Source organism: Capricornis sumatraensis, chromosome 13 (assembly GCF_032405125.1).
Source record: "Capricornis sumatraensis isolate serow.1 chromosome 13, serow.2, whole genome shotgun sequence".
Classification (NCBI taxonomy): domain Eukaryota; kingdom Metazoa; phylum Chordata; class Mammalia; order Artiodactyla; family Bovidae; genus Capricornis; species Capricornis sumatraensis.
This window is the reverse complement of record NC_091081.1, coordinates 73,574,305-73,599,375: the sequence shown is the minus strand read 5'-3', so window position 1 is coordinate 73,599,375 and position 25,071 is coordinate 73,574,305. Positions and strand designations below refer to the sequence as shown.

Below are 25,071 nucleotides of genomic sequence, written 5' to 3'. Positions count from 1 at the left end.
ACCACAGGCGGCAGCGTAGATCCCTCCGGTCAAGGCTGAGGATTCCAACCAAGCACCCTGACACCCAGCCAACCAGTACATGAAAGAACACAAGCAGCAGTCGCTTAGTGTCATCTAATTACAGGGGCGTTTCCAGATTTTTAACAATGCATCTTTCCCCAAATCACATCTTAAGGAAGAAGCGTTGGCCCATTAAGCAGGCTGAGGGGGCAGTGAGAATCTGCAGGCACTTTTATTTCCAGCTATCAACAGAATGGGAAAAAATGTCAACTTATTTATATTCATTTATTTACACGGGTAATGAATAAGTTAAGGAACACTTCATCTCAAACACAGATTGCTTTTATTTTAGTTAAGCTAATGTTTCAGTTCCATATATACTTTTGAATTTCCATCAATGTCAAATACCATTTTTTCTTTCTTCTTGAGAAAAAAAAAACAAAAACAAAATGATTTACAAGCACTTTTACGGCACTCAAGGAAAGTAGGCTGAAGGTTCATAATAATAATTTTCCTTTTAAAAAACATCCATCAGACCAAAATAAAATCATTTTAATTAACTCCTTCCTGAGTAACTAAAACCTTGGAATGTGCTGAAAGGTTATAATAAATAAGGCAGTCAAAGATCAACCAGCTTAAAATGTATTTTTTAAATTAAACTATGTAAAATGTACAATATATTTCATGAAGTACAAACTGTGTTGGGCTCAGGGCCAAAGAAATGTTGTCGTGTGTGCCAAATAAACTGATGAAATGCCTTGACTTCTAGGGCCCAGAGGCTGTTTGTTGGGGCAAAAATTACATCAAGTCCTGGTAAGTAAATCAGTCAGCCTCTGATGTTGCAGTGATCACTGCTGACAATAACTGCTTTTGAACACACAGGTAGAAGTGCTCACATGCACTTGCATTAAGAGGAGGCATTTTTTTAAAGATGACCAATTGTCCTGATGTTCTGACAACAGCAGAGAATACTCAGCGGACCTTATTTTCAGATAGCGGGATTGCACAGTGTGTAAACTAAGGATTGTTCTGTATAGGCGGTTTCAAAGAAGTGACTTACAATGTACCAGGCAACAGCTCTTGTTCTTAAGTTGACTGTGATAGCTGTTCTCTGGGTTGATTTTTAAAGTAAGCCTAACAATAGGGCCCCGGTCTCTCTAAACAGGACAAAGGCTATTTCCTCTTCTAAGCACATTTCCCTGCATCGCTTTCCTGCCCCAGTTCTCTGAGACAGAAAGGAGGCTCACAAGTGGCCAAATGCTGGACTCTATGCCTCTGTGGTCCCAGCCTTCACTGGACTCCTGCGGGGTGGAGCCTTCTCCATACATCTCATGATAAAGTAGCTTTAGTGCACACTTGACAGGTTCCAAATGACTTGCTTTATACCTTGGCTACTGTCCAATGTTAGTGAACGAGGAAAAAATTCTAGAGAGACTTGTTGGTTTCTGAAAAGTAGAAAATGTGTAGCTTGTGTAAAGTCTGAGTCTTATTTACTGTGAAGTATTCCCGACTCACACTTTGCTAGTGCTCCTGAAGGGCTGGCTCTAGGGGAAAAAACCTGAAGGAGACAAAATTTGCCCCTAGTATCCTGCCTGCCACCACCCACCGCACTGCTGCTTCTAGGCCGACTATGTATTATCTGCCCAGAAGTATACGTGTTTTTAGAAGGGGATGGTCACAGATGAAGACATTTCAAAATCCAAAGAAATAGACTGCTGATGATTGAACCAAGGCATCCGGAGAGGGGGCAGGTGATGGGAATGGGCTGGGGAGGACATATTTTGGAGGAATGGGCCCAGCTTCTACTCAGATTACCTTGGGGGCAGACACTTACTCATGAAGCTGGCCAAGCAGTCTCTTATCTAGAAGCTCCTGCTTTTCTTACTGGCCTCCTGGTAAGAGTTTCTCAGGAGGGAGCTGCTTCCATAATAAGTGGACTTCAGTTTGACTGCTGCTTGCACAGAACTCAGTATCACCTTCCACCCAAAACACATACCTCTTAAGGGACCAGAAAGTGAAAGGTACCAGCTACTTGGGACCCTGCTGGCCAGGGGTGTGCCCTGTGGTCAGGCTTAGAACTTAGGCCACAGGAGTCAAGTGTCAGAGCTACAGTCAGTTCCTGGATTTCTAGGTAAAACAATGCTGATGAGAGATGTTTCATACCAGGGAAAAAGGACACAGTCATGCCATTTTCCTAGACCACATGTCCTTCAGAGTCCATCTGTCTTGCCTATGCTCGTCCTTAAACAGCCAACAAATTCTTTCCCCAGCTATGCTACTTTGAAGTCTGGCAGAATGGAGCTTGTGAACAGAATGTCTCAATGGAGCCTGCCACGCACTTTGACCTTGAGAGGTACTCAAGGCTCTGGACTGATCGAGGGTGTGGCAGAAGCCGACTTGCTCTTTCAGAGATAATACGTGTGTTGCTCTGGGTGAAAGTGTCCCCCGAGATGGACCGGGGGCCGAATTCTTCCCGTGTGGGCAGAAATCACTTATCCAGGGACATCCTTCCTTTCTGATGTCCTTATCTGTCTTACCGTTTCCTCTTATAGCCTTCTAGATAGGCTTCCTGGGTCTCTGCAGTGGTTTTGTGTTTTTGCTGAAATATACAAGTCTGGACATTTTCAACCACCGAGGTAATACTTTTACAGGTGACAAATGATGAGTTACTGGGCTGTAGGCTCTATTTCTCCCTCTTCTCTCATTTATACTAGGGGAAGAAAAGCTATTTTATGACAAGATGCCTTGTGATGGAGCTGTCTAATGTACCTGGGAAGGACCCAAGGAGCCAGAAAAACACAGAATAAAATTAAAACAAATAAAACCCGCAAAACCGGGCATCTCCCAGTGACCCCAACCTGTGGGAACGTTTGTTCTTTTTAATGCTGTGAAGCATTAATTTCGTCCCTTAAGGATTTTTTTCTTCCCCCAACACACACACACACACACACACACACACACACACACACACACACACACACACAAACTTTCTGGAAAGGGAGATTAAGCCACTGGAGGCAACACAGCGCTGGCATCACCTCTTATAAATATCTTCGAGCCACTTTGCGTCATCCTGTTCCTCGTCATCGATCGGCTCCTCGGTTTCCAGTGGGGTCGGGAGGAAGAACTGGGGTCTCAACGGTGGGTGGCTGACGCGAGACTTGAGTCCGAACTTGCGCTTCAGCAGGTGGAACTGCTCCTTGACATAGTGGTAGAACTCGTACTCGTATCTCATTCGCTGGTAGAGAATCTGCACGGCCTCGGGAGAGGGGACGGTCTTCTTCACGGTCACAGTCATGTTCCCAAGTTTCCTATGCTCTGGAAAAGAAGCGGGGGTGCACATGAGCCACAGTCTGCAACGTCCTGGCTTAGAGAGGATGGTGGTGAGCTCCTGAGTTACCTGGTGCCCCTGGCAGCTCCCAAGGGGAGAGACTCAACTGACATACCAGGACTAGAAGGGAAAAGTGGCTGCCCAGCAACGCTGGGAAAGGATTCATCATATTCCAGGTGTTACTATCAACACAAGATGACTACACCTCAACCAGCTAACATCCCTTTCGCGAGATGTGAACTGATGGAACTCGGTCAGGATGCAGGGCTAACTGTAAGTGATACAATCTTTTGAGCAGCAAGACCTACCTGCATTTCATCTTTTATTTCCTGTTACTTTCAGAAGGAAGCACAGAAAAAGACTGTCTCACCACTTTCGAATCACCTTGGTTTTTTTAATTTGAAAATATGGACATCCTGGGGATCTTCCTGACCCAAGGATCAAACCCAGGTCTCCTGCATTGCAGGCAGATTCTTTACCAGCTCAGCCGCCAGGGAAAGGTCAGTTGTCTAAATGTCACCAGATTTTCAACATGTACACATGACAGGACTCATCAAAACCTGGTTTCTGTCCCCTCAGGGCTCCAGTCCAGTCAGATTGCTCTTGCTCCCTTGTTGATAACTCAGTGGCATCTTTCAGGCCTTCTAGGACTTCTTGGCATGACCTCACAGCACCAAAGGCCACACACGCCACCCTGGAGCTGCCCTCCTGCGGCGTCTGCAGGAGTGCTTCCCTGGTGGCCTCCTGATTGCTCCTTCAGTGCTCCAGGCCCCGGGCTCATCCCCGTCTGTCCCTTGCATGGTAGTGCTCCCAGGCCTCCGGTCCTGCCTCTTCCCTACTCCCTTCCTTCCTCTCTGACCGGTTTCATTCAGTCCTCCACCCTCTGGTTTTCATACCACTGGGCACAAAACCTAAAGTTTATAGGAAACAGTTATAGCTTCTCAGTCCCTTTGTTTTCCACAGAGCTGCCAAATAATAGGAAGGAAAATGACATTGCCAGGGGGTTATTTCATGGTCAGAAATAGGAGTGCTAAAAAAATAAATAAATAAAAAAGCAGGAGTGCTATTTTGTGGCAGGAGAAGCAGAGATTCAGATGCAATCAACACTGACGGCAAATATCTATTATGGGTTTGGATTATGCCCACATGTATGCTATTTTATTTAATATTCCCAATCAGCCTGTGGGGTGTCATGGCCCCTATCTTGCAGATGGGGAAATAGAAGCTCTTGAAAATTAAATGACTTGCCCAAGGTCATGGCTAGTAAGTAAGCAACAGAGCTGAATTGGAGCCCCGGTTTCTCGTTTGTGATGAGGTTTCCCCTAAGTACTGGGCTGTAACCCATGCAGCTTTTGTGAGCCTGCAGAAAATTATCACCTTCATATGGAAAGACTAGAGGGCAGTTTGCCTTTTATGGTTAGCAGAGAATTTTTTAAATCACATTTCGAAGACATATGGTTAAGTGTCTTTCTCTACAATAATCAGCGCTATGGAAAAGTCATTCCAGTGCGAAGTGTTCTACATTTTTGTAAAATGCCAGACTTTCCCTCCAAACAAAACAAAGCTACGTGAACTATGGGATCAGCCTCTCTCCAGATTGCCATAATAGCAGTACTAGAGGAAGTTGTTAGGAATTTTTGGAGACTGTTGTTATTTCAGCCAGAAAACAATCATGCTTTAAAAATCCATACTTATTAGCAGCATCCTTTGGGGAGTGAGGCAGCCCTCGTGAGGTGGGTATATACTGTCGAGCATAACCATCAAGAAGTGGAGAACTAACTCCACGTGGATCTTTTGAGAAGCAGGACCCCAGAGATGACGTTGAGGTGCTCATGTCTCATGGGTCCCCTGGCGAACATTTCAAAAGAAGACTCAAATACAGAGCAGCTTCCATTAAGGCAGGGGAGGCAAGCGGGCAGTCTGAGATCTGACTGGCGGGCTATGTGTTATTTGACCTGAGGGTAATTTTTTTTTTAAAGAAATTGACTTAGTTGTTTTAAGATTTGGTCTATTTCACAAGGAAGTCTGGATTTCTGGCTTCTCTCAAAGGGAAGTGATATTCTTCTGGAGCTGAGCAGGGCTACCCCTCACTGCTGGAGGTCACAGCTCTCCATTTTGTCTCAGACTCTAAACGGCAGTTCATACTTTTATGTTACCTGCCTGGCTGCTATAGAAATTTGAATTTTAGGCTTCTAATTAAAAGGTTTTGAATTCTGAGTTACAGAAACCTAGGAAGCAAGTGCTTTGTGTCCAAGTTAAGGCTCTAGTTTGAGCTCATTTGTGTGTCCCATCCTCATTTGTGTATTTATGTCACCCTTGCTCCTTACTTTCTGCATTTATGGAATGAGTTTTCCGTACCAGGCATAGGAGTTACCAGTAGTGAATGTGACTTTATCATCATTATCATCTTTACGCATTTCTGAGTGCTTTTTCAGTGCAAGGACTGTTAAGTTATCTAGCATGCATTTAATCTTTCCAAAGTGAGGCAGGCTCTCTTATTATCACCATTTTACAGATGTGACATTGGAATTTGGTACCTTGGCTCAAGGTCACACAGCTGGTAAGCGGAGAAGCCACAAGTTGGGTCTGAGACAGTCTGACTACTGAGCCCAAACTCTTAACCCTTCATGTTTCTTATGGTTCGATGGAGCTCACAGTATAAGCTCGTGGGCCTACTCACCATGGGGGCAGACAGGGCATTTCCCTCCGGTTGGATTCATGGCATCAATGTGTCCTCACCTTGGTCAGAATCCCCTAGTAGAGGGACCAAGCCCAGTGAGCTTGTCTTAAGTACTCCACATGGATTGGGTCTTTTTTTTAAAAAAGCAATCTTTTTCAAGTGCAGTGACTTTGGTTTTGTTTTTTAAGTTTTTATTAAAAATTTTTTTGGCCGTGCCATGCAGTATGCAGGATCTTAGTTTCCCGGGCCAGGGATTGAACTTTCGTCCCCTGCAGTGGAATCGTAGAGTCTTAACCTCTGGACCACCAGGGAAGTCCTCAGTTGGCTCTTTCATAACTACTATAACTATTCGATCATATAGGTCTGCTATGTGGGCCAGCCGAAATGTATAGGGTACATCTCTGCGTGTGTGTGTGTATGCTTCCAAAAGATGGAAAACTTAGGAGGGTTCTGAGCCACCTTGAAACTTCAAAAAGAAATTTCCCTTGGATTTGCTGTCTTCCACCAGTTCCACCTAGCTGCTCTTCTAATGGAGCCTGTTGTGCTGAGAACGTCTGGAGAAGGGTGGTACCCCCTCTGTCCTTGTACTTTCGCAGCTCAGCACCTGGAGAAACAGTGCCCTCCACTCATGTTTGTGGAGTGAAGGAAAAGAAACCAACAGAAGGAAGAGGGTGTAGTCAGACCTGAAGAAGGCTTGGCTGTGTCTGTGAGGTACAGACACAGCCAAGTGGAGACAAAGGCAATATCTGAGCGTACTTCATAGAAAACCCTCAAGAGACTCATGCATGCTGGGTCTACCCTCGCATCTGGGACGTTTCAGCTCCCACTGGAGTCTATAAATTCCAGTGCTTAGCTTTGTGGTTCAGTTGCCTTTTGGGAATGACACTGCTGGCTATGTCATGTTTTTCTGCCTCTGTCCTTTAATTAATAAATACATTTTGGCAAAGGAAAGCTGTGGTTTCAGGAGGCTTTTAATTTTTTTTTTTCACTTTTCTTATTTACCTTGAGGGATTGGCCAAAGACCTATTAAATCATAATAATTGCTGAAAATTTCCTCAAAGTTAGGCACTGGCTTTGAGCTGTGAAATGATCCGAAGGGCAAATAAACAAGCAAACAGAAAACAACTTCTGATCTCTTTATTTGAATAGCAAAAGAAGGATGGCTTTTTTCCTTACAGACATGTCCAAAGTCAGTCATAGAGTCAGGACTATGTGAGGACAAACTCTTCCAGGCTCCCAAGTTCTGGCTTCTCACTGAGAACTGGCTCGGAATGGGGACCCCTTTCTACACCACCGACCCCCAATAACAGAAAATTCTGCAGTTGATCATCCAATGCCGGCAGAGACAAAAAACCCCAGACTATACAATAAGGTCAGTTGGAAGACTGCTGAGTTGGGTCAGCTTTCTGCATTATTAAAGCTTTATAAAAAGTGGCATAAACAGCTCAATAACCAGCCTTCCCCTGAATTTTTTCCCCAACCCATCAAAATAGCATCCCTTCATTTGCATAGAGCTCTGTGGATTAGCATGTTTTCACTATCTTCACAACAACCCATTTAACCTGAAGACGCAAGAGGTCACAGGACTGGTTCAAGGTTGCCTGAGTGACTGTCCTGAAACTAGAAATCCAGCTTTCTGACTCCCAGTCTAGCACCTTTTTGCTTCATCACTGGCTGTTAATTTCCAAATTGAGTGGAAATCTATAACCACCCACTTCTCCTTGCCCTGTGTGTATTCTGGCATTAAGAACATCGGTTGAAAAGAAGGGCTTGAGTGTTCTAAGTCAAGGGGAATGCTTTGGTAAGTCTGGGAGGATCTGGTGAAAAACCTGCAAGCCAGCAAAAATGTTTTCAGACTGAAAGAGACTGTGTCTTTTTCATTTTTAGATCCCCAGTGCCCAGCTCCACGCCTGGCACATAACGACCCTCAATAAAGGTTTGTTGATTTGAAACCTATATGTTAAATCCATCTGTAAGACTGGATTAACGCGAAGGGCAACTTTTGGTGTTGACTGTACATATGTTGTTTTTTTTTTTTTTGCTAAATTCTTTCCTTAGTGGAAGGTCCTGCCTGCGCAAACTTTCCATGTCTAGAAATCAAATTTCTCTAGGGTAGGCTGATAGGGGAGGTTAGGCTCACAGGTCCTTCAGGAAAGGCAGCATTATTTGCTTTTCTGAGCCACTCCATTGGAGAGTGCTGTGTTATAGTGGCAGACCATTTCATTGTTGGTTTCAGTTACTGAGTCCTGTCCAACTCTGTGACACCATGTACTGCAGCACGCCAGGCTTTTCTGTCCTTCACTATCTCCCAGAGTTTGCTCAGATACTTGGATATCAAGGAGATCAAACCAGCCAATCCTAAAGTAAATCAACCCTGAATATCATTGGACAGACTGATGCTGAAGCTCCAATACTTTGGCCACTTGATGTGAAACACTGAAGACAGGAATCTCTTCTCAGAGAATGACAGAGGATGAGATGGTTGGATGTCACCTCGAGATTGAAGGCAGGAGAAGGGGATGACAGAGGATGAGATGATTGGATGGTATCACCAACTCAGTGGACATGAATCTGAGCAAACTGAGGGAGATAGTGAAGGACAGGGAAGCCTGGCGTGCTGCGGTCCTTGGGGTTGAAAGAGTAAGACACGACTTAGTGATGGAATAAGAAATGTTACAATAAGGGACTTTTACTACAAACATTAATACCTATGCAAAAACATATAATACACACCATGACCTTGTGGCTAATGAGTTTATGTCACATGTATTATTTACAGTCATTCATTAAAAAAATCTAAACACTGTTGGGGCAATAAAACATCTTTGTGACCTAATTTTTCTATACTAATGTTGTTCAATTACTTAATTTGTCATCATTTGGGGTACTTTTTAATTGCTAGTTCTCCAACAGCAAAAGAAAATGTTTCATTTAGAAGGAAAACATTCATTCAGATCACATGCACTTGACCCAAGTGCAAAGGGCTTGCTGTGAACATAATTTAAACTGCGGCTCTTTAGCTGGTCTTACACGCTCCCTGGGGGAAGAACTTCAGACCAGCGCATTGGGAGTATCCTCAGGGAAAGGACTGCAGAGGGCAACTTCCACAATGACCTTGGAAAGGCTCCATTCAGCACCAAGTGCTCCTGTCTGCATAGGATACCTGCCAGTTGAAGGCAAGCAAGCTAGGTTTCCTCATTGTTCTCCTAGGGCAGTGCCAAGCAAACACTGAGAACTTGTTTGTATGTGTGTGTGTGTGTGTGTTAGTTGCTCAGTCATGTTTGACTCTGTGTGACCCCATGGACTGTAGCCCGCCAGGCTCCTCTGTCCATGGAATTCTCCAGGCAAGAATACTGGAGTGGGTAGCCATTCTCTTCTCCAGGAACTCTTCCCAGCACAGAGGTAGAACCCAGGTCTTCTGCACTGGCAGGTGGATTCTTTACCATATGAGCCACTAGGAAAACCCTTAACTTTTAAAAATGTAATGCTAAATATCATTTACCAGCAACCTGTCTGTATGCAAGAAGAGTGACTATGCATCCAACAGGGCCACAAGCTGAGGTCATCCATGGATATTACTTTACTGCCCATGATGTAGATTTTTGCAAAAGCACTGGCTCTTTCTAGCTTTGCCATACTGACATTATATTTGGACTGGTTCATAATCTTCAGAACTCTTAAAAGTCCCTCTAACGTAAATAACAAGGAAATCACAGACCTGCCCTGTGAAGCCTCCCTCCCTACCCCTCTTCATCTGTCAAACGAGCATAATGGAAAAACGATGTCGCCCTGGCTCTGGGCCAAAATAAACAATCTGGAAATACTGTGTAAACCCAGCTGCTGCACCAGAGGACAGAGGCCTTGCTTTATGACCCCAAGATGGTTCACCATATGCAAAATAACAAAACCTCACCCCAGACTTGCCATCTTTTCTGATCCTGGGCTGGTTCTGGCATCCCCTCCCTTGACTGCAGTAAATACACACCTACCAAAGCCCCCTCGCCCCAACAATCTGAGTTTGTCTGAACCTGGTCCAGCAGAGATGATGGGCAAAAGTAATGAATACCAACTGAATAACAACCAGATGTGGGGCCACATTTTACTACTGGGCGGGAAAAAGCATTATCGAAAGACAGGCATCAATTCTTCAGCTTCAGGGGAGCTGAGAGGTGATCCACCAAGAAGCCCTGCTCTCTTAAAAAGTGAACTGAGGTTTACACATCTCAGGTCAGAGTACATCCAGACATTTCCAGTGCCCAAGGGAAGAGGTATACTTTTCCGGGTGGCAGGTGTGATGAAAGTCAAGGTCAGGTGGAGTGGGGCTGGGGCATTAACCAGCATGAGGGAGTGCTGCCAAGCCCCACACCCTGCTGGCTGCTCCCAAAACCAGGTGAACATGATGCTCGCCACAGATAGAGTAAACTCATTTCCTGAATTACACAGGGAGGCCACACAGTTCAAACACAGGCGGCTCCCCTGCAGCTGCCTGCACCGGAAATGAATGTGTCTCACCGTGGCTCGCAGCAGTGTGTTGGCTGAAACGGCCACGTTTGATTTGCCACTGGGATGATGGATGGCATGTTAAGACCAGCTTCTCGGAGGTAAGGCAATTAGGGGAGAAAAGAACAAAAAGCGCTTCATGGCTGACTAGGAGCCTGGGCTTGGTAAAATCAACAGAGGGATTTTTTTTTTTTTGCAATCTTCTTTCCAGATCTGGAAATACCAATAATTAAAAAATAAATTGAGCTCACTTTAAATTTAAAGAACACCTTGATTCTATGTAGCCAAGTGAAAGTGACACGATTTACTTCTTTTTCTTTTTAATGGCTGAAAGTGCTGGGCTCCCTTGATGGATGAGATAAAAGATTTTTTTTTTTTTCTCCTGGTCACAGCTTGCAGCATGTGGGATCTTAGCTTCCCAGCTAGGGATGGAACTCAAGCCTCCTGCTTGGGAGCTTGGAGTCTTAACCACTGGACCACCTTGGAAGTCCCAAGACTTGTTATAATGTCTCCGATTTGCTTTGAATTTTGGAAGCAAAAGCAATTGGCTTGTGGGTCACGAGGGCCCACTGACAGGAGAGCAGGCAAGCAGCTCTGGAAGGAAGCATGTGTTTCTAGAACTATTGTTCAGGCAGTGTCCTAACCCCATGGACTCTTGAGGTGAGGGCTGCCCACTGGAGGGGCTCCCAGGTTCTTGGTCTGGGGAAGCCAATTCGACAACATTTACCCTCAGTTGCTGGGGGGTGGGTGGTGGAGGATTTTCTTGCCTGGCCTCTGTTTGCTCATTCATCACCTCTGCATTAAGTATCTACTAAGCAAGGGATTGGGGGCAGGAGGAGAAGGGGACGACCGAGGATGGGATGGCTGGACATGAGTTTGGGTGAACTCCGGGAGTTGGTGATGGACAGGGAGGCCTGGCGTGCTGCAATTCATGGAGTCGCAAAGAGTCGGACGCGACTGAGCGACTGAACTAAACTGACTGAACTGAAGCACAAAAAATGAGTCCAGAAAATAAGAACCGCTAAAAGCTGAAACCACAGGCTCTCAGCTAGAGGAGGAAAAGTAAACAATAAAGAGAGAAACGAGTGTATAATTCACCCAACAACTTCCCAAGAGATCTGAGAATCCTCGCTTGACTGCAGGCCCGGAAGGGCTCAGTCAGAGGGGAGCATCAGAGGAGAGATGAGACGTGGGGCACCACTGAGGGGTGGGCACTGAGGGCTACCTTTGAGTCCTTCTGTGTGACCAAGTGAACACCTGGCTGCACAATGCAATTATTTCCAATTAGCACCCCAGCCGATTCTGATGGTGTCCAACCCCACTCAGATCCCAAAGCTTAGAATGAAATGCATCAGGGCTGGAAGAGACATCCCTGCTGTCCTGTTCACACACTCATGAGCTCCGAGTAATGGGGGTGAGGGGCTCCCCGGTGCCCACCAGGTCAGCTGGCCCAGTTTCCCAGTCTCTCCTGCTGCCCTTGTTCACAGGGTGGAGGGCATTTGTTCTTTTCTCCCCAGCTTTGGCCTCATGACCCAGATCATAAAAAGCTGCTATATTTCTTTGAAAGGATATCCCACCCAATTAGACATGCATGCTTTCCCCAACACAGCATTTTGCCATTAAAATACTGGCTTGAGCGTGAGAATGGCAACAACAGAAGGATTTATTTTCACTGCAACAATTGAACTGAACATTTCTGTTTGAAAATCCATTTCTGAAAAAAAATTATTGGAAGACTTACTGTGGCAATATGAAGAAAATGTTAGAAATAGACTTTCTGTTCGAAACCTTTACTGAGAAATGCATTTTTGTTACCTTTTCTACTTTATCTGGATCAATACTGTGGAAGCCCTTACCAATGACCGATGAGGGCAGCTTAACCAAATGGATTTATCTGAACAAAATGGATAAAGAGAAACACTGACCCAGTAGTTCTGTCCGGATGTCTTGACATCGGACAATCTCATAAATTCTGCCTTTACTTTATATGCAAGTTTCTTCTTCTCTCTCTTCCTCACAGTCTGTATATTGTTAGCAGGCTTAGGCTACTTTTCTTCTACACACACACACACTCACACACACATGCTCCTCTCATTTGCCAGGGAAGAGGCCCTCCCCTGCAAACACATTGCTTCATCTAAGTCTAGCTCTGAAGGTATTAAAGACAATTGCTGACACACACAGTTACTCTGATACACTACAGATGGTGACACACCCACAGGATATTTCTTTGTGTCATTTTTCTATTTCTCTGTTATTTTCTTCTCTAGGGTTTCATGTAGATCAAGCTACCTATCGGCTTATGTATAGGATCAAAATAAAGTCCTTGTGCAGTTTATAAGCCTTTAGCTTTAAATATCAATTTTGGGAAAAGTCTTTTACAGCTTAAAAATTCATTTTTCTACTTATGGTGTACATAGTATATACAAACCATATGTATACATACTAACATATATATACATACACACATATAGATTTTGGAAAAAGATTAAGTAAAGTGATTTTATATCATCACATTTATTGTAGTAATATATATCCTTCTAGTCTTTTTCTTATTTATGTATATGAGTTGTAAAATAGATCTCTGCTGTACTGCTTATTTAGTTTTACAGTCTTTTAAACTTAACAGTGTTCTTGGCCTGGAGAATCTCAGGGACGGGGAGCCTGATGGGCTGCCGTCTATGGGGTCGCACAGAGTCGGACACGACTGAAGTGACTTAGCAGCAGCAGCAGCAGCAAACTTAACTGATGACAAGGATTCACCTACAGTATTAATTATTCCAAGTCATATTTTGCAATATATATATATATATATATATATATATATGTATGTATGTATATGTATATATTTTGGCTGCACTGCATGGCTTTGAAGGATCTTAGTTCCCCAATCAGGGATTGAACTTGCGCTTTTAGCAGTGAAAGTGCTGAGTCCTAACTACTGACATCCAGGGAATTCCCTGCAATGTGTTTTTATGTGCTCCATTTTATGGATGCTGTATAGGTCACGTGCTAGTTTGCTATAGTTACATAACTGAGTTGTTTTACAGTTTCTGTGACTGAATAATATGACATAAACATCCATGTTCATAAGTGATCATGTGCCTTTCTGCATGTCTCCCTAAAACAAATGGTAGCTTTAGATATTGAGTAGTGAATCTTCTGAGAGCTGATAAGGTCTTCAATTCTGACAGCTCTTTTGTCAACGACCCTGAAATTTGTGTAATGTAGTTTTCCTAAATTTTAAGACATTTTCTTTAACTTTACACAGTGTCAACCCAACTATAACTTAACTAAAGATCTAAAATGCATAGGACTTTTTGAAGATCGTGTACCTAGTATCTGTGACAATAGAAAGTCCTTAAGCATAGCATTTAATATGGGAGTGCTATGGTTTAGTGCACAAAAATTCTTAGTAAATTTTACCATATGATGAGTAGTTCCTCACTCTTGGACTCTATAAACTAGATATTCAGAATCTAGCTTTTGCTTTATCATTAATTCTAGATAAATTTTCTCAGCACAATATGGTCTAATTCATTCTCATTGTTGTTTTAGAGTTATATTTATCACAGTGATCAGTCTTGATGAGTGAACTTAAGGTGAGTCCCAAGAACAAGCAACTTGGATGTTCTCTCTGGAATGTTAAACATGGTGAGATTTTGATAAACCCTTGAAGGGCTTTGAATGAAGTAGCTGTTACATGGAAGACAAGCATGTCGATAAGCGAGATATTTAACCTCTTGCTCAGGCACTAAAAAGTTAGGTTAATAAGAGGTGCTACTCAAAATAACCATATCCAAGTCAGGAAAGCCTGAAGTGAAGTTCCAAGGATGCCGTTAATTCCAGAGAGAATTTACAATGTTACTTTAAAATTACTTTATCTGGGTAACTGATAGCACACTGGTAGTACCAGGTCTTAGGAGGATGTGAATTAACAGCTTTGTCTCCTCCTCTTGAGGTCAGATTTTCGACTGCATGCTCTGTCAGACAGTATGAATATCTAAAAGGCCCAAATGGCTTTGCAGATGAAATTGCCACTGTCCATTTGTATGGAGGAGATCCATTCGTTTACTTAAGCAAGGTCTGAAATTGACATGCTAATACCAGAAGGTATAAGACCACCTTCAGGGAAAATGCCTGGGTACCATGGCTATTACTTTGAAGAACAGTGGTAAATATTTGCTGTGAACATTTAAATACTGTAAGAATGTTAAAGAGGTTAAAATTTACAAATGTAATCTGAGAGTAAAACAATACATTTCTCACTATCTTTTTGAAAGGTTTGATTGTGATAGAAACTTGTCTTTGTAACTAGAACTTGCCTATGAAAGATGATTGTTGTTTTTCAGTCGCTAAGTCGTGTCTAACTCTTTGTGACCTCATGGGCTGCAGCATGCCAGACTCCTCTGTCCTCCACCATCTCCCAGAGTTTGCTCAAATTTATGCCCATTGCGTTGGTGATGCTGTCTAACCATCCCATCCTCTGCCACTCCCTCCTCCTTTTGCTTTCAATCTTTCCCAGCATCAGGCTCTTTTCCAATGAGTCGATTTGAAAGATGGTGGGCTACAGTTGCTGCAAGTTTCCAAGAGAAGATATTTAAATGATTAATTGCTTTTGGGGCAGAAGCTGCTATTAGAAACGGATAGTGGGGGAGAAGTATATCTATTGAGGTAGAATAGAAATGTGAATGTCTTCTGATGAGAAAAATTAAGTTCTTTCATTCTTCTGACATATGAAGGAGAAGAGGGGGAACAACAACAGGCGTTGACAGTTAGTGGCTTATAAACGAAGATGGTCAGTGGGGATGTAAACTTCCCCGGCTAATGGCTGTGAGAAGCTGCAGAAACCTGTGATGTTCAGCAGAAGGGAGAGAGAGGACAAGCTGCCGGTTTGGATGTGACACGAGCCTGAAGTTGTGTTGCTGAGCTCCAGATTTCCTCCTTGGTAAGATGGGCGGCAAGGGGAAAACTAAAAAGAATCCCAGTAACTCAGGTGGTAAAGAACCTGCCTGCCAATACAGGAGATGTAAGAGACGCAGGTTCGATCCCTGGGTTGGGAAGCTCCCCGGGAGGAGGAAATGACAACCCACTCCAGTATTCTTGCCTGGAAAATTCCATGGGCAGAGGAACCTGGCGGGCTACAGTCCATGGGATTGCAAAGAGTCGGACACGATAGAGCAGACATGCGTGCAATGTTGGAGAGACCGTGCTGATGCATTAGAAGCAGCCAAGAAAGGGATGCTAATGTTTCCAAAAAGGGTTCATAGGTATCATTAAGTTCTGTCAGTCCTGGTTCACTTCAGAAACTGTCTTAGAGACAGGTGAAGTGGGAGACAGGAAAAAAGAATAATTTGAATGACATGTAAGACATGGAAAAAATATCTATTCAAAGGATGGAAAATCAAAGATGTTTGAAGGAGAAAAATCAACAAACGGAAAAGCTGTAACCCATTACATTTTAGTTTTCTTGGGGCATGAAATGAAGTTTCATGATGTTCTAAAAACAACAAACGAACGGCATAAAATTGAATAAATGAATTAGCATTGAATCCATACTATATATTTTTTTACCTCATTTTGATATAATAATAGAAATTGGTTAGTTATGTCATGGTCCTCTTCTTAAATCATACCCAGAGAAACATTTTAAAAATTTCAAATGGTTTCTACATTCTAGCAAAACCAGCCATAAGACAGACTGGTTCATTTATGACTTTCCAGTAACCTTTCACTTTAATGGCTTTTACCAAATGATTTATTTACTTGGTCCGAGCTGAGGTAACCTCCTGGCTGCACTGCTTGCAGCCCTCACAGCTCAGAGTCTAAGGTCCTGAGTTTCTTCATTAAGATGTCTTGTGAGTTTCTGTGGAGGCTGAGGGTTCTCATGAAGAGACACTAGGAGTCCCCGGTTCAGTTTTAAAATGTCCTGCTTTCCCTCACCTTTCTCTTTGGAGAAGAGAGGAAAATCACTGACACTTTCTGACCCATCAAATGTTATAAAGTAGCAAAGTTTCTGTACCTTTGGAAAAGGCTGAGCATTTCAAGTCTTTGCAAGTTCCATCGTTCTGATTCACATTTCTCTTGTCTTTACTGCCTTACTCCCTTTACATTACTAGATAAATCTACTAAAGTTCATCTAAAATAGCAGGTTTTAAAAATAAAACCTGTATGGTCTCATTAGCTTTTCCATTAAACATTGGGGTCACTTTTGGCCCCAGTAGTATCTGGAATTGCAAGAGACTATAAAGACAGTGCTAGTATGTGTTATATGTCTATAACAAGAGTTAGCATGTACTCCATAAAAACTGTACCGTTTCCACCAAAAAAGGATTCTAATTTAATAATACTACTTAACTCAATCATCAGTTTTAAGTTTTACTTGAGATAAGAAATGAAGAAGAAAAGCTGAAGAATTGATGCTTTTGAACTGTGGTGTTGGAGAAGACTCTTGAGAGTCCCTTGGACTGCAAGGAGAGCCAACCAGTCCATCTTAAAGGAAATCAGTCCTGAATATTCATTGGAAGGACTGATGCTGAAGCTGAAACTCCAATACTTTGGCCATCTGATGTGAAGAACTGACCCCTTGGAAAAAACCCTGATGCTGGGAAAGATTGAAGGCAGGAGGAGAAGGGGACAACAGAGGATGAGATGGTTGGATGGGATCACTGACTCGGTGGACATGAATTTGGGCAAGTTCTGCATGTTGGTGATGGACAGGGAGGCCTGGCGTGCTGCAGTCCATGGAGGCGCAAAGAGTCAGACACCACTGAGTGACTGAACTAAACTGAACCGAAGAAATGAAGGCTTGGTTTGCTGGAAATGAAGCTGAGGGAAAGAGCTTTGGTTCTTCTTCGGATAGATTTAATCTCACTCTTCTTTTCTGAGTGTTGCAGAACCCTCTGGACCATAAGAACTTCTCTTTCTCCCCTTCTTTTTTTATCCCACCAAGTCCAAAGCAGCAGGAGGTGGAGAGCCACTGGGCATGATGGAATGGGGTGGTATTTGTGCAGGGAGTCACTCCTGTCCCCAAGTTCCGCTGGTGCTCTGGTGGGAGTGATAGGTAGTGGCATACGATCCACCGTTCTCTCTCTCGCTCTCAAGCCCCCAGCAGTGATCATGGCCAGGCTCAGTCCAATGATCCTCATAACCTGTGTTTCTGGTCACCGTGCCTGACGGTCCAAAACTGGCCCTAGACATAAGCTCCAATTCTAGCAATTTGGGGCTGAAAGGACAGTACCCTGAGGGTCACTGAAGGCTTTTAGACCCTCATGACCTCTGTGCATTCCCTGAGATATTCAGATCTGATTCTTTGAGAAGTTAATGGTTGCAAGTGAGCACATAATTCTTTATATCTACTTAGAATGTTTATGAGGGAATCAGTTTCTAGTTCCATATAACACCATTGATGGCATCACTGACTCAATGGACATGAGTTTGAGCAAACTCTGGGAGATAGTGAAGGACAGGGAAGCCTGGTGTGAGGCAGTCTATGGGTTGCAAAGAGTCTGGCACGACTGAGCAACTGAACAATAACAACACCGTTAGCTCATCCCCTGGTTAGATAGATATATGAGTGACTAATTTTTCCTAATGTATGATAAATACATTGACATACACTGTCAAATAGTTGAAAACAGTTGACACTCGACCTTGCGCCTTATGGCAGCAGGTGGTGAATAAGGTCATTTTCATAACTGTCACGGAAATCCCTACTCCACATATAGGATAGGTCTTTAGACATAAAAATGAACACAGCAAATAGTAAAAAATGCCACAATTTTAAACGAATGAAATATGACCCTGAATATTAGCATGGAATGTTTTTAAGCTTATTGATATTCATAGCCTTTAATCATATCATGCCAGTGATCTTCCTAAGTAACAAAGGGCTTTGTAAAAATATTTGACAGCCAATAATTTTTTAACAGGCTAACAAAATCAAATTAATATTATTAAATTGACTTAGGAAAAAGCACAAAGCTGAAGGCATAACCCTCCCAGTCTTCAAAACAGTGTGGTATTGGCACAGAAACAGACATATGGATCAACAGAACAGAATAGTGAGCCCAGAAATGAACCTACATACTAATGGTCAAGTAACCTTCAACAAAGTAGGCGAGACTATACAATGGAGAAAAGGCAGTCTCTTCAGCAAGTAGTGCTGGGAAAGCTGGAGAGCTGCATGTAAATCAATGAAGTTAGAACACACCTTCTCACTATACACAAAAATAAATTCTAAATGGCTCAAAGACTTAAACATAAGACAGAACACCATAAAACTCCTAGAAGAGAACATAGGCAAAACATTCTCTGACATAAATCATAGCGATGTTTTCTTAGGTTAGGATCCCAAGGCAAAAGAAATAGAAGCAGAAATAAACAAATAGGACCCAATCAAACTTATACACTTTTGCACAGCAAAGGAAACCATAAACAAAATGAAAAGACAACTTATGGACTGGGAGAAAATATTTGCAAATGGTGCAGCAGACAAGGGCTTAATTTAGAAAAATATGCAAACAGCTCAATATTAAGAAAATCAATAACCCAATCAAAAAATGGGCTGAAGACTGAAATAGACATTTCTCCAAAGAAGACAGATGGCCAATAGATACATGAAGAAATATTAACATTGTTAGTTATTAGAGAAATGCAACTCAAAACCACAATGAGGTATCACCACCTCACACTGGTCAGAATGGCCATCATTAAAAAGTCCATAAGCAAAAACGAAAAAAAAATTCTATAAGCAATAAATGCTGGAGAAGGTGTGGAGAAAAGGGAACCTTCGTACACTGTTGGTGGGAATGTAGATTGGTACAGGCACTATGGAAAACAGGACAGAGGTTCTTTAAAAAAACCAAAGCTACCATATGATCCAACAATCCCACTCCTGGACATATACCCAGAGAAAACTCTAATTAGAAAAGATACGTGCACCCCAGTGTTCATACCAGCACTATTTATAATAGCCATTACATGAAAGCGGCCTAAATTTCCACTGACATATGACAGATGAGTGGGTAAAGAAAACCTGGTGTATACATACAATGGGATACTACTCAGAGGAATGAAATAATGCTGTTTGTAGCAATATGGATGGACCTAGAGATTATCTATCAAAGTGAAGTAAGTCAGAAAGAAAAAGACAAGTATCATATGTTACCACTTTTATGTGGAATTTAAAATATGATACAAATGAACTTACCTATAAAACAGAAACAAAACAAACTTATGGTTACCAAAGAGGAAAGGGGCGGGGGAGATAAGTCAGGAGTTTGATATTTAGTAGATACAAACTATTATATATAAAATAAAACAACAAGGTTCTACTGTATAACACAGGGATATGTTTAATATCTTGTGACAACCTATAATGAAAAAGAGTCTGAAAAAGATATATAATAAATATATATAACTGAATCACTTTGCTGTATACCAGAAACTAACACAATACTATAAATCAACTATACTTTTAAAAAAATTGATTTCACTACTTGGTAATCACATTTATATCTGTAGGTTGTATATTTTGAAAAATACCTTTAAAAATAAATGTTACTGAAGGTCAACTTGCTATAATTTTAACAGTGAATACATCATGGAATATTTGCCTATCTAAACAACTAAAATAATGATGATAGGATCATAAAAAAGATCTTAAAGAAGTGCTCATTAATCACCTTTCTGTTCTATATGATAAATCATGTACTCTAAGAATTTTTAAGACTCCAGCAGACATTTGCAGCAACTAGACTGGAAACGATTCCAATTTTTGCTTTGCTATTTTAGAAAAATAAGCGATTTTCCTTGGATTGTTTGCTTTCTTAAATTCCATTCCCCGATTCATTAAAATCCTTCTCAAAAGCAAAATTGCTGCACGACTGATACAAATGACTTTACTGTTCACCAGACTGAGGCTTTGCAAGCACTTTATTAAAGCAGTCAGCTTATTTCAACTAATAATGTATTTCTCCAGGAAAAAAAAAAAACAGAACAAAGTAACATATCTAGCATATAAATGAACATCATCTCAACAGAATTTCCAAGCTTTCCAGAAACCCTGGATTCTAAGAATTTAACAGAAAAAAAAAAATTTCCCAGAATCATAACTTTTATTAACTAACCTATCTCCTTCAGAGCTTCATGGTTTCAGTTTTGCCCTTTACATGGAAAGGCAGTAGAATGGCCAAGAGCAGAGGGTATTGAAAACCCAGGCCAGAATCTGAAAGCTGGCTCTGCTGATGACTGGCTCACTGACCTGCAAAATGGGGATAATAATAGTATCTATCTCATAGGGATGTTATTAAGATTAAATGAAATGATATATCTAAAGGGCTTAAAAAGTGTGCGTAGGACACAATAAATTTCCAAATAGGTGTTAACTGTAACAACAGCAATTATTGATATTCAGAATTATTGTTATCATCTTTCTCAAAATTTATTCTCTTGGAGGAGCAATATTCTGCTACTCCAACAGAAAAATGCTTATCTTCCCAACTGAAACAAAATAATTTATGTTTAAATTTAATTGAAACAGTGGATAAATTATACTTCCTGCAATTAGGGACATCAAGACTTTAAGAAGCCCTGCTCCTTCAAAATTTTAAGAACTGGTGGTTTAGTGAGAGTAAAGATTTGTGTCTCTTAGAGCAGGCTTTTTTGTACCAAGGAGCGGTTTTGTGGAGGACAATTTTTTCACTGACTGGGAGTTGAGGGGAGGGATGGTTTTGGGGTGATTCAAGTGCATTACATTTGTTGTGCACTTTACATTTCTATTATTATTACATCAGCTCCACCTCAGATTATCAAGCATTGGATACCAGGCACTGGGGACCCCTGCCATAGAGTATTCATGTACAGTTATAGCTAGATTCTTCTTGCCTACATATTAACTAGTTTTATAATCTATTCCTTTTGCTTAACTAATGTCACACAATCTAGAATTGACTATATAATGCTTCAAATGTCAAAAATTTATGTTTCATGTCTTTCTCTCTCCAGAGTTCCATTTGGGTAGGACTATTTTCTATCCATTTTCTCTTCTGCTGCATTTTGCCTGGGCCAGACAAATAACAAACTTAAAAAAAAAAAACACACACCAAATTTCATGACTATAGCATCTGAAATGCTTCCGAAGAAATAAATGGAATATTTTGTAAGAAACTCTCCCCAACCCATTATTATACTGGTGGGCAGTTTAGGGAAATACAATAAAATGCTCAAGTTAGAATGGACAGAACATGGCCCTGCTGAGATCTGCAGCTGTGCATTCAACCTTCTGCCTAGTCGCTGGGCTATGTAATTTGATCAAAACCAATTCAGACTTGCTTTCTTATAGCATAACATGCTATTTAGCTAAATAATAAAACACAAAGAGAATCGATTTGAGATGGTTGGTCAATAGACCCCTAGTGTTAGTCACTCAGTCGTGTCCAGCTCTTTACAACCCCATGGACTGTAGCCACCAGGCTCTTCTGTCCATAGGATTTCCCAGACAAGAATCCTAGAGTGGGTAGCCATTTCCTTCTCCAGGGTATTTCCCCAACCCAGGGATTGAACCTGGGTCTCCCGCATTGCAGGCAGGTTCTTTACTGTCTGAGCCATGAGGGAAGCCCCCAAAGACCCAATAATATCCATGAATTAGTGTTAGGAAAATTAGATCTAGTCCCAAGCGTTTCCTTTTCTGTGCTGGCTTTCCCCTTTTTTGGACCACATTCACCATGTGGCATGTGGGATCTTAGTTCTTCAACCAGGGTTCAAACCTGCACCCTTTGCAGAGGAAGAACAGTGTCTTAACCAATGGACCACCAAGGGAAGTCCCTCCAGTTTTTCTTCCCCCAGAAAATAATAACCACTATCTGGCAGAGGCCCCCAAGAAGGACAAATGGGCTGCTTCACTCCCTAGGTCTTTTCCAGCCAGCTCTATTTCACAGGGCTGACCAAGGACTGCCGAGGGCAATTTTGGAGTTCTCTACTTTTGAACATAGGTATTTCCCCATGAACATGGCTGTGTAAAACCTATAGCTCCATGTGAAGCTGAGATTTCACTGATGACTAAACAAGTTTTCTGGAGGCTCGGTCTCAGCTTATGGCATCCATACTCCACCCTGAGTCCTCTGGGTTTTGTTGGGCTGTGGCCGTGACTTTTACCACCCACCACCAACCCTGTCGTCATCTTTTCTTGGGCTGCCTTCCTGATCTGTCTCCAGATTGCAGCCACCCGATGTGTCCAGTGTTTGAGTTGCTTGTGCCTTCTGTCCCAGCCACCATCCTAGCCTGGCTGAACCACCTGCCCGGGTGTTGCCCTGACTCTGGTGCCTTGACCCATGGGCCTTTACAAACACTCTAAACAAAGTGAAAAAGAACTGCTGCTGTTGCTGCTGCAAAGTCGCTTCAGTTGTGTCCAACTCTGTGCGACCCCATAGACAGCAGCCCACCAGGCTCCGCTGTCCAGGGGATTCTCCAGGCAAGAACACTGGAGTGAGTGAAAAAGAACTAGAGATAGTCAAATGATCACGCAGTAGTCCAAGTCAAATGGGAGGAGGCATAACAGTTTACCTTCACATTCCATTTCCCTGCATCTCCTGACTCTTGACATTTATTTTTTTAAACGGTGGCATTATGGTTTATTTTATTTTGGCCACACCGTGAGGTATGCAGGATCTTAGTTCCCCAATCAGGAATTGAACCCTCGCCCCCTGCTGTGAAAGTGCAAAGTCTTAACCACTGGACCACCAGGGAAGTCCTTCAAGTTTCTTGTTTTTGTTTGTGTGTGTGTGTGTGTGTGTGTGTGCAATTGATCATTACTTTTATAAAAACTCAGAATCAATTTATATGATGATTATGGCTAATACGCATCCAAGGAAAAGTCCATGGCTTTTAATTTCTGCCACTTCATTTTGAAGCAGTTTTGAAAATCTACTTGATTGAAAAGTATCAACAAAGTCTAACCTTCACTCCTGAATAGCACTAGTGTTTACCTCTCAGAAAGGATCCTCATCAGTCAAAAGAAAAAGTAAACAGGAAAATGTCATTTTAACATTCCTTTAGAATCGTGCTATGGAATGCCAGGGGGGTTGACCAGAATTTGGAGTGTCTACACCTAGCAAAACTCATAAATCAATGACCTCAAGATATCATAGCATGAAGACTTTATTAGGTGCCATCTGTAATCACTCAATTAAAAACAAATGAAGGATGCATATTTAAACTTCACTCTCTGACACGAAAATAATTGCACATTTCACATCTGGTTTGGCCAACCCTGATACTGACGTTTAATCTTCATATGATGATGACTTGTGGGGCAGAAAGTGAGTCAGCTACTGCAGAGTAAAGTCAATTTGTTTTCAGACTAAGGATGGTCATGCTGCAATAGAAGAGATCTATGAGCTAACCTCCTGTAATTAAACCATCTTAACATCTATATGACTGCCCCCAAAGGTCTAGGATTCAGCCCTAGGAAGCTACTTCCTGCCCTTTTGGTGTTTACACTGTAGTTGATACAGCAAGATAAAAATCTGGAGGCTATTTGACAAGTTAAGTAGAGTTATAGAATTTTACTATTTCAGGGTTAGAAACCCTTACACCATTTCAGAACTCCAATATTCAGAAAGAGCTGTGTGTGTCAGTGTGTGTGTGTATCCAAAGTTGGGTTCATTGGCTAGAATTTGGTTGGCAATTCAAAGAATTCCAAGGGAGAGTTGCTGATGACAGATTGGACATCTTTAGGGGTGGGGCTGGTGAAGTGACAAAAAGCTGGGCCTTGGATTCCATCTGCAGGTATCTGTGCTGCCCCCCAGGAAATGATGTTCCTTATTTGTCCCTTCCTGCTCCATGTAGCTGCATGTGCAGAAAAGAATATGGGAGAGAGAAGGGATGAAAGGTCTGTTCAATACTAGCAATGCCATAGAGATCTAGTGGGCGTTGTTTCTACTTCCCTCTTTCACATATAAATTGCATGTGACCATTCAACTATTTTCCTAAAATTAATAATCCTTTTCCAAAAATTAAAATTCTACTTACATGCTCACTATGTATTAGTTGGGAAATAAAGGAAAAAGTCACTAGGATTCCTATCACCCAGAGATAGAATAGTGATCTTGAAATCTTTGAGATATTCCAATTTAATTGTATTCCTGAGTCTATATAGTTTTTCAAATAAAGTTGGTGCCATATTTTAAACACTGTTGGTATCTTTTTCTCTTGAACTTCATGTCCAATCACATTTGGAGAAATCACCTATGCCATTAAATGTATTTGAGAGCATGTAAAGAATCCACCTGCAATGCAGGAGATCTAGGTTCAATCCCTGGGTCAGAAAGACCCCCTGGAGAAAAGAATGGCTACCCACTCCGGTATTCTTGCCTGGAGAATCCCCATGAACAGAGGAACGCTGGCAGTCCGTGGGGTTGCAGGGTCAGACATGACTGAGCGACTAACATACTCACACACTGAAAGTACTCAATTCTATGAATTTTGATAGCTATAGATACATGTGAAACCACTGCCACAATCAAGATACAGGATATTTCCATCATTCCTCCAGCTATGA

At 42.0% G+C, this 25,071-nt stretch overlaps 1 protein-coding gene across 2 annotated transcripts in view; it reads right to left on the bottom strand.

Moving 5' to 3' along the window:
- Positions 1 to 383: 383 nt before the first annotated feature.
- UST (uronyl 2-sulfotransferase) overlaps positions 384 to 25,071 on the bottom strand; it is a 313,075-nt gene continuing 288,387 nt past the window's right edge. The window contains exons 8-9 of one of the 2 annotated variants that reach the window (XM_068985016.1): positions 3,039 to 3,318; positions 384 to 1,445 (exon numbers count right to left, since the gene is read on the bottom strand). In XM_068985016.1, the coding sequence (XP_068841117.1) occupies positions 1,346 to 1,445; positions 3,039 to 3,318 (380 nt within the window). In that variant the 3' untranslated portion in view covers positions 384 to 1,345. Of the gene's footprint in view, positions 3,319 to 25,071 lie in introns of both variants that reach the window. The other variant, XM_068985017.1, reaches the window with a different exon arrangement.